The sequence below is a fragment of the Diplotaxodon limnothrissa genome, linkage group LG7 (assembly GCF_057381915.1).
Source record: "Diplotaxodon limnothrissa isolate DT_005_m linkage group LG7, D_limnothrissa_male_GT1.1, whole genome shotgun sequence".
In the NCBI taxonomy this organism is placed as follows: domain Eukaryota; kingdom Metazoa; phylum Chordata; class Actinopteri; order Cichliformes; family Cichlidae; genus Diplotaxodon; species Diplotaxodon limnothrissa.
This window is the reverse complement of record NC_140602.1, coordinates 35,884,918-35,897,483: the sequence shown is the minus strand read 5'-3', so window position 1 is coordinate 35,897,483 and position 12,566 is coordinate 35,884,918. Positions and strand designations below refer to the sequence as shown.

The 12,566-nt window shown below is 40.4% G+C and overlaps 1 protein-coding gene and 1 pseudogene across 2 annotated transcripts in view; one reads left to right on the top strand and one right to left on the bottom strand.

Annotated features, from left to right (window-relative positions):
* The window catches only part of cacna1bb (calcium channel, voltage-dependent, N type, alpha 1B subunit, b), a 232,754-nt gene that overhangs the window by 87,066 nt on the left and 133,122 nt on the right, over positions 1-12,566 (bottom strand). For both annotated transcript variants that reach the window (XM_085359644.1, XM_085359642.1), the window contains exons 9-11: positions 6,577-6,680; positions 4,006-4,121; positions 3,812-3,901 (exon numbers count right to left, since the gene is read on the bottom strand). In XM_085359644.1, the coding sequence (XP_085215770.1) occupies positions 3,812-3,901; positions 4,006-4,121; positions 6,577-6,680 (310 nt within the window). The remainder of the gene's footprint in view (positions 1-3,811; positions 3,902-4,005; positions 4,122-6,576; positions 6,681-12,566) is intronic.
* Positions 10,327-11,140, top strand: LOC146628685 (uncharacterized; annotated as a pseudogene).

Sequence of the window (12,566 nt, the reverse complement as noted above, 5' to 3'; positions counted from 1 at the left end):
ATGATTGACACTGTGCTCCGCTAATCATACCTGTCATTCATCTGACGGATGTCAAATACATATTTTCTGCTTCAACAACATCAGAGCGGTTTTTCTAAAGCTGTGCCTCATACGTTTTAATCCTCCATTTGTAACTGATTGAGGGAAATAACGCTGCTGACTACTGTCATTTTGCTGGAGTCATTAGCATGCATGTGTATCAAATGTGTGTGTATCAGTTTACCGTCATGTATGTATGTGTGTTGGTTCAATAGGTTTCCTTCAGACTATCGTTGTTAATCCCACTAATTAACCCCTCCCTTCACATCGGGCCTAATGCAATGACATCATGAGGAAGAGACAGAGACAGAGACAAAGAACAGTGAAGATGAGAGGGCAGAGTGGAAACCATGATTAGCAATCAAATGGCTGGCTAATCATAAATGCTGATATATTTTGCAGTCATGACCAGCAGGCTGCACTGTACTGACAGCATATTTTACAGATGTTCACTAGGACTTCATGTAACACTCCGCGCTATATTTTATATTTTATTTTAATGTTAAATGTAATAAGAGTAATTGTTTGAGTAAAAACCACTAATTAGCACAAATACAGTTAAGATTATAAGTTTACATAGTACACTCACCATAGGCATGAATGTCACAGTAATTTTGGGCTTAAACTATTTATTTTAACTGCTGGGTGCACAGGTTTTAATGTATTTTGGATTTTCTCTAATTCCCATAGAGTTAAAAGTATACATACAGGCTCAAAATACAAAATATGAGTAACTGTATTCTGTTACAGTTACCGTTTAAAAAGGTGGTATTTAGAATACAGTTACTTTGTTGAAATAAATGGATTACACGGTGGTATTTTCCTGTTTCCTGTTGTTGCGGGTCAGGATGTTCTGTTGTTCCAGGCGGCAGCGTTACGGTTGCCATGGCTACAGGGTGATGCTCTCTCTGCGACTGTAGCTGTGTCCCAAAACGTCGGCTGCATCCTCCGGAGGCCGCATTTGAAGGCCGATTACGTCACAGCCAGGCGACAAAGGCTGTCCCAATTCGTCGACTCCTACAAATTCGTCCTTTATTTCCCTGAATTTGAAGGATGGGTCGGGTGTGTCCTTCGTGGCCCACCATATCCCAGAATTCATAGCGCGGCTCAGCCAAATTTCAGCTGCCAACAATGGCGGCCGCTAATAAGTTTTAAAATTAGTCTTATTAATCTTTGTTGGTCGCAAAATAAACTTTTAACATATTTTCAGGCGAGAAAGTAGCTGTGTAAATTACAAATATGTGCTTGGTTTATCAAGATATCGCATATTTGCAAAAGTGTGCCGATGTTTTCGGAGACGTCTGTTACCCACCAGCTCGATAGCAAGCCGGGGGGTTCAATGGTCACTCCAGCCGGTGAGAGCAGCGGACTCCCGGCTTCATCGTTTTCAGACCCCCGCTCTTTCGCTACTCAGGTTAAACATGATATAGAAGTCACTCGGATAACTTAAAAATGTAATTGTTTGCCTTTTTTCTGTGTTTTATTTGTTCCGGAGTAAATCGGTTTGGCTGAGATCAAAGTTATTAGATTATTAGATTAAATAAAACTTTATTAATCCATCGGGTGGGTTCCTCCGGGGTTTTCACACAGCTGAATAAACGTTAAACAGAAATGTGAGACGGTCGAGAATTTACGCCAGTGTCCTGTTATATTTTAGATAGCAAGGAGCAGACGGACACCGACACAGCGGTGACGCAAATCTGAAGGCTAGACCATCCAATTTCACAGCCTCGCACTTCCGGCCTTCTCGGTCTTCGAAGGACCCGGCCCACGTAGACCGCGAAGCGCGAAGGCCGGGTCCTCCGAAGGGTGCAGCCGACGTTTTGGGACACAGCTTGTATGTTTCCTGGGTGAGAGAGGCCTTTTTGTTGTTGTTGTTGTGCTAAGGTAATAGGCAGAATGCTACAGGCATAGCCCTGAAGAATGTAGCCTCATGGGCAGTGTAGTCCGTGCTGCAGGGAGAATGGACTGCCATACCCGTTAAGTGTCTGTGAGTGCGAGGAGGGAGAAAAAAGGAGAGTGGAAAAGTACGAGTTGTCATCGAGCAGAAACAGGAGCTGGAAGCATGTAAATATAATAATAACCACTGCAGCCAAGAAGAGTGCCTGACGAGCCCAGTTGTAAGTAAGCTATTAAGACTCGACTGTACACTGCGTTTGTGTTTTTCTCCGAAACAATAAGTTCCGTTGGAGCAGCCTTTCAATGCCTCTCTCTGTGTCTCGCTAGCAAACTTGACCCAGACAACAAAGTAAAACTAGTTTTCGGCTACGAGCCCGACACAAACCCACCGTATTAGCCAGAGGTCCCTTTACTACGGTTTGTAGCTGCGGACCTTAGATAATAGTAATAAATCACATTCATGTAGTTGTAAACAGCATATTAAGTAATCCAAAGTATTCAGAATACGTTACTCTCATTGTAACGTAACGGAATACGTTACAAAATAAATTTTGGGGCATGTATTCTGTAATCTGTAGTGGAATACAAACCTTCCCAACACTGCAAATGCACACCTCCCCTATATTTGGTTAAATGTCCCTTAGCAAGTTGTACTTCAGTCAGATGTCTCTACCATCAACCAGCTTCTGGTTTAATTCTTGCTGGATATTTGACCACCTCTTTCCTGTTTTTAAGAATATAGTCCTCAAATTTTCAGTATGTTTGAGGTCAAGGCGTTTATGCATTATAGTTATTTGGTGAAGCAATTAATTTGGCATTAGCAAAAGAGCAAAGATTAGCAAGCTAAATACATAAATCTGCTAATGGTTTGTCAGTAATATTAACTGATAATAACTGTTATAATAATTCTGATGTGTTATGATGCAAATGTCTCAAAAGCCTGGAAACAGACTAAACATACTGAGGTGACTGACTGGTTAAATTTAAATAAAGAACCTTAAAGATTTTAGATATATGCTAATTATCTGAGAATTGCACAACAAAATCTGTTTAGCCATAGATTATTTTTGCATGAAAAGTTAAAAATTGCAAGAACAACTACTTTGTGTACTCTGCATGTTCATGGTTTTCAAAGATCCAAATAGTCACTGCTAACTTCAGGCGGGACTTGATCCTAATCCCCCTACAAGCTGTTTGCTGACAACCATTACACAAAAACACGACAAACAAAACACTAAATAACTACCAGCAAAACATACGTGACACTGTGAGATTAGACTGTAATAGAAAAGAAGAAAGAAAACAACATTCAAGCAAAAGACCACAACAGCCATCTTAAAGTTAAACAAATAAAATAAAATGAGGTGTAAACTGCATGTCTCAAATCATATGTGCAGTCATTTCAAAGTGGTTCAGGGTGGGGTGTGATCTCTGAAGAAGAGTTTACAGTACTTTTGCTTGAAGTGCTCATTCTTAGTGCTCAACAGCACTTCTAAGGCTAAAACTGTGAAAATGACATGCTGCAGTGTTACATGCCAGACAATTTTTTGGCTGCTGCATTGAGTTCCTGGACTTCTGTCATCTCCATAGGATTGCCAGCTAGCTTGTTGGGTTTAAAAAAAAAAACTCTAATCACAGTAATAATTTGCATCATAAAAGTCCATGCAACAAGTAGACAGGTGAAAAAAAGAGCCAGATCACATCCATGACTGATGACTTTAAAATGATCCATGTGCACAAGTTTAATGATGTCCAAAAGCAGTCATGAGATGGAAACGATGAGCCATACCGTCTCTGTGCCTGGTTTACCATCGGCCTCCTGTGGTAATGGACCATGGTAAAGCAGGCAACAGATACTCAGCCCTGTTTTCACCTGGAAGGTTTTGTTTCCTCTTGTACCACGCACCGTCCAGTGGGGACTTCTCCTCTGCAATCTCATCCTCCTCCTCCAGCAACACCTCCTCTGCAGCGAAAGAGAGAAAGGGAAAAAAAGGGGGATTTTCTTTTTTACCCTTTTTTTTTTTTTTTTCCTAAACACAACCATGCTTTTTGAAAGATGAGTCTAACCTGCTTTGCAGATCCACTCCAAGTATCCGGTGAGCTCTCTCTCAATCTGCTGTTGCCTGCGAAGCTTTAGAAACTCCTGTCTCTTCTCCACACGCTCTCGCTCTTTGGCAAATTCTCTGTTGAGGCAGGTTTTTTTTTTTATATATACACAGCAAGAACAGATTGCATTAACATTTAACATGTGGTAGTTTGCATTTAAAGACTTTTTTTATGTTTGGCTCATGTAAGCAGATATTGATCTACGTAAGACACAGATAAACTGTAGATGAAGTTGAGGTTCAAACAATTCGGGCAGATGGATTAATAAGGTCAGAGTTAAGATGACAGCTGGGAAACTGTTGAGGATATGCAAGAGGAAAAAAAGGCTGCTGGCATAGCCATAACTCTCAGGAGATATTTCCAACATTTTCAGACATGAAATGTTTGGGTGGAGAAGAAAGCTCATGATGCTGTTTCATGGCTCTGTGAGATAGGACTATTGGCAGCATATGCACTTCACGTAGAGAAAACAATGAATCGTATGATATAGTATTTTTTCCTCAGTTCTGTTTTAGGAAGCATGTTTATTCAGTTTTCAGTTGTCGCACACAACTTTCTTGTTTTAAGGTCTAATATGAAGCTATAAGCAGCAGGCTATTAGCTTAACATAAAGACTGAAAGCAGCGGTATGCATATGACATCTTTTTTTTCACAACCTCTGTAGTAGAATCATTTCAGGGATTAAGTTATTCAACCTTAGTAGTGCTAGAGTATGTCTGACTTTTCACTTGTGTTATTGCGATAATAAGATAAGAAAAGATTAACAAACAGCCTTTGACCAGCATTAGAAGTGCCTGCTCAAAGGATTTTGTTACCTTGTTGATTTCCTCTACTTTACTATTTATGCCTTGTATATAGTTAATGTAAGTTAATGGATTGGTGGCACACAGTCATCAGGAAGCATGATTTGGAATACTGAACAGTTCATAGTTTTTAATAGTTTCATGAAAACCAGGAAGATGAGAGGGCAAAGTGATCATTTCACCGAAGGAATATGAGCTAGCTGTTGTTGGATCATCATTTTTCTCAAGAGCTTCATTTTAAGCAGCGTTTCCTTACGACGTCCAGACTAATGATCAAACATGTTTGCTTTAATCAAGAGTTTAAAAAGACAAGAGGCCGTGAGTCACGGCAGGTGAGGCAGGGCTCTCTGTGACCATAGACACAATGAGATGGACAGACGTTGCCTTTAGGAGTGCAGAGGACCAGGATGATTAAAGCTACCGAGCACAGGCTTTTCATTACACAAGACAGGGAAAGACAATGAGAGGAAGAAGGTGAAAAGGAGAAGCAGTAGATGATAGAAAAGCATGCTGAATATTCTGTTGATTTACTTGATTAACACTCAGTTTCAAGCCATAAGATAATCTTATTTTTTGCTGCTCCTATAAACAGCTACAATGTGGCCCTAAAATACTTATTTGTACATACAGGCCACCGAAACAGCCAGAAGCTTTAATTTAATGTCCTTTTAAAGATTATAAAATATTCTCAAGAAGTCTAATAGAAACGCATCCACTAACACATTCACATAATTTAAGTGACATAGACTTCCATTTACTGCTTATTAGCTTGCAGCATTTCCTGTCATATGGATGTGATGAGAGGATCCAAACATCAGTATGGAAGTTTATTTTTGCACTACTGAGAAAAAAGCTTACGTTCTGAGATATGTAAATTTTAAGCTACCTCTGAGTAAGTAAAAAATCTTGAAATATGTAACTCAAAATTTTAAGTTATTTAGTGGAAATTTTGATAAGATCACCAAAAATATATACATACTGTATACAAGGGACACATGGGCACAAGTCTTTAGCAGTTGGTAAAATTCTATATTTAGCGTTTTCAATCTCTAGTTCTTAGTTGCCCCCAACACACACTCACACACACAGTTTGTCATCCCTGTGTTCATTTTCTCGTGTGCTACATGTTCCTGTCCAAGTACAGTGGAACCCCGACTTACGAATGCCCCATTTAACGAAAAATTCAAGTTATGAAGGCACTTAACGGCAATATTTCTGCCCGTGTTACAGCAAAATGCCCGTGTAACGAAATCTGCTGGCTCTGATTGGCTGAGTCCAGAAGGCCCACAATGCCTTCCGAATCATGTGACAACCCCCTTGGCTTCCGTACTTGCGCTTCGCTGTTCCACTTGAACGACGTATTGTTGTTGCAGTTAGCAATTAGCCTATCGTTCACTCAAAAGGCACGATGAGTGCTTCGACTTACGAAAGACCCTTGGGAATGAATTAATTTCGTAAGTTGGGGTTTCTGCTGTATTAGTATTTGCTTCTTTTGTTCATTGACTTATTAAAAGTTAGTTTTCTTTGACTTTTTGTCTCACTCTTTCATTTTGGCACATCCTTTGACACAGACTGTGAGAAGCTGAAATTCAGTGAAAGAAACTGGCAACCTGACAAAAACAGCAGGGGCAGAGGTGATTTCAAACAAGGCAAACAACATAATGATCGTAAAGAAGAGAATATATAACTACAGTTCACCCTTTAGGTTTACCTGTAATATATGACTTACCCAGAAAGAACACCAAGCACCAGGTTAAGCATGAAGAAGGAGCCGATGATTATGAGAGGGATGAAGTAAAGCCAGTTCCAAGTGTTTCCTGCGACGTCATTGGTCTGGACACACAGAAAACAATATTAGCATTAGTACTGGTATATGTAGATTTAATTCTTCTGTGCTTTGTTGTGAGATGCACTCTCAAAATCAAATTAAGTTAAAGTTTGTATACGTTAAGCTCCAAGAACATTTTCAGTGTCTTTGCCAAACTCTGAAAAAAATGTGCAAAGCTTTTATTTCCAGTGGGAGTACAAATAAATAAATTCTCATTTCATTCATTTAATTAAACTCATAAATAAAACAAAAAATCAAAGAAAAAAGAAGTGCAAAAGGACACCTGGGCTGACTGTTCATTTTCTTATTAAACTGCATGCTCAGTGTAAGGTAGTAACTACACTTTACTAAGTTAATGAATAAAGTTTTGAATAAACTTGGTTCTGTATTATTGCTTTTCTTCAAACTATTTTCAAATTTTCATCCACAGCTCTGAATATAAATGTATTTTTCACTACTGTGGCTGACAGAACAAGAACTTTTGCCTACTTGCCTCATCAGAAAAACAACTTTTCAATTAAATAAAACAAAACACTGAAAAAAACAACAACCCAACACTCTATCATATCAATGGGGTCCCCCAAAACAGCCCAGCTAATGTTCCTCATGCAAATAACTCGGTCCTCTATCAATGCCAAACAGAAACCTATATTTTAAAAATAAATTGCTCCTACACAAACAGAGAAACAGAGCATTTAAATGACTCTATATTCTCACTTCAAATACACAAACACAAACTGATCACCAGTCCAAGAAGGCACACGGCACCAACTGATATCAGGTAGGTGCAAAATGCAGACAACACAAACATAATAATTAGATCCCTGAACATTAGATGCATATCTGACGGCTGAAATCCAAATCACGAGCATTAATCTGCTGAGATACCAGCCTCAGATGTTCACTTGTGTTTCCAGTGTTTCCGTGCTTAGTGCAGATGGTCAGACCCACAATGAAACATAAAAGAAAAGCTAAAAAATTAGGATCTACACTTATGGTCATTTAGTTCTGTCTGCTCTGTGATTTGTGACACACACTTGTTTTTACACACTTGTTTTCATGTTTTAGTTGGGACATCCAATTGACATTATGCCATCCCTAGCATGCTTTCTCTAGCATTACCTAGCCACTTCCCCTAACCATAACCATCGAAAATAAATGCCATGGCCTAACCCTAACCTAATTATAGCTCTGACACTAAAACCTTCAAACTCAGGGACAGGTATTTTTTCCCCCATAAGGGACTTTTGGTCCCCACATATTAGCGTTCCCATTTTTGGTCCTCACAAAAATATCTAAACATGGTACATACGTACACACACACACACACACACACACACACACACACACACACACACACACACACACACACACACACTTACTACTCTATAGGATCCTGTGATTATGAAGTACTGTGTTCATATTAATGCAGTCATTAATGCCGAGTTTTTGGACTTTCCTCATTTATTGTTAGATCATTTCCTTAGTTATTTTTATCAGTAAAGTAAAACGAGTTTGTCTCAACAGCTCAGATTAGATGATAAACCATTATTTTAGCGTTTTTACAGTTTTTCTCAAATGCTAAAACACAAAAGCCAATCCTCTAAACAAAATGACCAGTTGTCTAAACACATTTACTAAATCTAGCCATCATTTACCAATATCATAAACACATGTCACATGAAGACACAATTCACAGGAGACAATCCTCCGTTGTCATAAATCTAAACACATCTTTCCTTGCTAAAACACAAGTTGCAAAAGAACTCATATTCTCAAATGAAAGCTCATGTGATGCAACATGCTTGCCACAGTCAGCAATATCTGAACACAATGAACACACCTGGCATCATTCATTACACACAACGACTCAAAATTGAAGACACCTGTTGCTAATGCTGTGATCACATGTATAAAAGCAAGTTCAGAGTGCACAGTATGCTGAAGAGTCCAAACAAACACAATGGATGAAGGCAGAGTCAGGGGAAGAGGAATTCGATGCAAAGGAGGGAGAAGAGCTGGCCCTGGAAGAAGAGGAGCAGGCCAACGAGGAAGAGGAGGAGGCCCAGGAGGGAGAGCAAGACAACCTCGCACCATCATTACGGACGAGATGCGAGCAACAGTCATTGTCCATGGCATGACAATGGCTGAAGCAGGACTAAGAGTAGGGGTAGACAATATAAACGATATACGATAGAAACGATATAAATTTGGCCAACGATAGAGATTTTGAGTATATCGCTCTATCGCGATAGCGCATGTTGATGATGTCATCAAGCTGCGCCTGTTTTGGTCGAAAGCATCGCAGCGGCTAAAACCATTATCATCTGCAAATTATGGCGGGCCACAGTCATAGCAAAGAGATGAAGCACTTTTGAAATATGGGGAAAGCCAAAAACTGCGCTTCCTCCACTTCCGTAACATTGATTCATTAATGCTGAATTTTCTCGCAGCTGTTCTATTCCCATGTTGTTGCAGTATATTAATAACTAGCCTCGTTTTGTGGATGAATAATCTCAGTTATTCTCCTGACTGAAGTTTGGCCCGTGTATGGCATCCTGCTATGCGATTGCATTTGTCCCTGACCACCAGAATCCCTCACGTTAACTTTTATCGAGTGGGAAAAAAGTTGGCGTTCATCCTCCAGCTTCACTGTGCTAATGTTATGCTAACATAGCTGTGTCGCTAGCAATCACGTAGCACAACATTATATACCAGGTAGTCCAACTTCAGTAACCCTGCAAACGCCACTGCTGTTTAGTTTTCTGTCTTCATTTATGTTGGAAGTGGTAGCAGAGCTGTACGTTTGAATTAGTTTCAAAAATCTCTCAGTCAGAACATGGTATGAAATGTTTAGGTGGAAACTAGTGAGCTAACTTCCTATTAACTTCTAACTCCGTTAAATTTAATAAATTCTGTTTTCATGGATGTAAAACTTAATTGTTACACCCGATAAAGCAGCAATTCTGATGATTTAATTAAAGATGAAAGAATTTAGACCGTTTTTAACTCTTAGTGTTCGTTTGACTTTATGACCTGAAGAAGACGGAGTTTTGGACCCAGATTACTCCGCAAAGCTCCTCACTACGGCAGCCGTAATGCTCTGACAATCCATCAAGCAGTGTGGCTTACCAAAGTTGTACTAAAATATTTTTTAACAGATTTCTGCACGCCAAAATCGGTTCGAGGTCAGTAAGCACAACCAGAATTCATACATACTCTTGATTTTTGAGAAAATTAAAAGGATTTTAAGTGTGCCTTATAGTGTGGAAAATACGTTATACAGAAGAAAAGAATATATGGTGATATATCTCGTTACCGCACATGCTTCAAATTATATCGCGATATGAATTTTAGGCCATATTGCCCAGCCCTAACTAAGAGTCCATCCAAACCTGAGTAGGTTCACCGTGGCCACCATTATCAGGGCATTCAGACAACACACCAGGTATTGTACTCTATTGCTTTCTTTGTCACAATACAGTTTTACAAACCTGTGAAAGTAGTCTATTGGTTTCAAATCAGTTGTGACTGTATTTTAACACATGTCAATTGACAACACATGTTTCTTTCTTCAGAGTTGAAAGAATGCCACATAGAGGTGGGAGGGTTGCCATATTTACAGCGGCACAAGAAACCCTCATTGTGGATATGGTTCGTGGGAACAACCTCATCAGACTCCGGGAGATCAGAGACAAAGTCATTGCCGATAATGTCAACTTTGAGAGCATTGACGATGTCAGCTTGGCCACAATAGACCGAGTTCTCCGGCGCAAAAAGACGCGGATGAAACAGGTCTATAGGGTTCCCTTTGAGCGCAACTCTGCGACACAAAGACCTACGTTACGAGTATGTGCAAGTAAGTATACATCCATGTTCACAGTACAGTTAGTGGACATACTGTGTTGCTCAGTGGCCTACATTACTTCTGGACAATACTGTGCTACCTGATTGACTGTTGTTCTGAACACCTGTGCACTTTCACATTTTCACAGAGGATATTACAGTTGGACACGATGGCCAGACCTCATGAGTACCTCTTCCTGGATGAGGCTGGCTTCAACCTGCAGAAACGAAGGCAAAGAGGCCGTAACATCATTGGCCAAAGAGCCATCGCTGAGGTCCCTGGCCAACGGGGGGATAATATTACTTTTTGTGCGGCCATGGGTTCGAAGGGGCTTGTCCACCGGCATGCTGTCCTTGGGTCTTACAACACCCAACGTCTCCTCACCTTCCTAGAGGAGCTAAAACACATCCTCCTGGACCACCACCAACACCATCCTGGGCCCGCACATCACATTTATGTGATCATTTGGAACAATGTCTGCTTCCACAGAACAAATCAAATCAGAGAGTGGTTCACCACCAACAGTGACCACTTTTTAAACGTCTGTCTGCTACCCTACTCCCCTTTCCTGAACCCTATAGAGGAGTTCTTCTCATCATGGAGATGGAAGGTGTATGACAGACAGCCATACACAAGAGAGAACCTCCTAAGGGCAATGGAGCTGGCCTGTGTTGACATCCCAGCGGAGGCCTTCCAAGGATGGATTCGCCATTCCAGGGTGTTTTTCCCGCGGTGCCTGGCGAGAGACAATATAGCCTGCGATGTGGATGAGGTGATGTGGCTCGATGCAGCTCAGCGACATGATGCCGCACAGTGATTGTGGTGTGTGTGTGGTGTGAATAACGTAAATAAAAAATCTTCACACCCTGATCATGTTTTCAAGAGTACTGTTGTGTGCAATAGATTCTGTTTTTGCATTGAGTTGTGTTACAGTAGTGTACGTACATGCAGGATTTTCTATGGATTTATACTCTTCATATGAAACTCACAAATCTAAATGCCTAATCCCCCACAGAGATCTACGACGATTCGTTACTGTATAGTTTCTAAAAATATGCATTGGCAGTTATGAAAAGAACCTTCTCACAAATTGAGCATTGTGTTTTCAATTCTTTTGCTGTAGTGTGTAATGATGTGTATAGTGTTTACATTTTGTTGTGTTTATGTAGCTTTAGAAAAGGGTGTTGTATTTAGACATTGGGGAACATGGTGGAAACGTTTGTGAAATGTGTTTTAGCATTTGAGAAAAACTGTAAGGTATTTGTTTTGGATTTGCGAAGTTAATATTTACGGTTTGGTTCAGTTTCAAGACACGCAACACAAAAACCAGATCAAAAGATTATTATGATGAATGAGAAGGAAATACTGAATCATCAGGTAGCTAAAATATGATTCCTACTGAATTATAATGTTGCCTCATGTAAGCTGTAAGGCTTTTTCTCCCCCATTTTCTGAGGCTTACAGGGTTCCAATACATCAGCTATGTGTAGTTGGATGTTTTATTACACTGGTTATGTCCCAAAATGACACTGTACTTCACAGTGACTGAGCTACAATGGGGATAATAGTCATGTTACTTTCCCCAAAGGCGATTCTGGGAGTCAGCACCCACACAGCGGCCTGTTAGCTCGGGACAGACCTGCTGACTGATGGGCTCTGTTGAGGCCGGTGACTTTTTGCAGACGTCGGTGTCGCGGCGCTGCCACACACTGGCTGTAATTGTGATGGGAGGTTCGGGGCGGCTGAATCAGCAGGCAGGAGATGTATATTATGCACCCGAGAATGTGAGAAGAACGCACACAAATGTACAGAAGCACACCCTCTGTCTCGGCTGTCAGAGAAGCAGCCGCCCACACACCAGGATAAATGGCTGAGGGAAGCTTCGCTGCTTTGCACGGCATCGTATCTTTTACAGCATTTCCAGCATTTCATCACCGTCTCATCATCTTATCACTCAATCTTCATGTCTTTCTCTGCATCTCTTTTCCCTCCACCTTTAGTTAAATTCTCTCGGTATAAACCTTACAAGATTTTCCTTTCATGT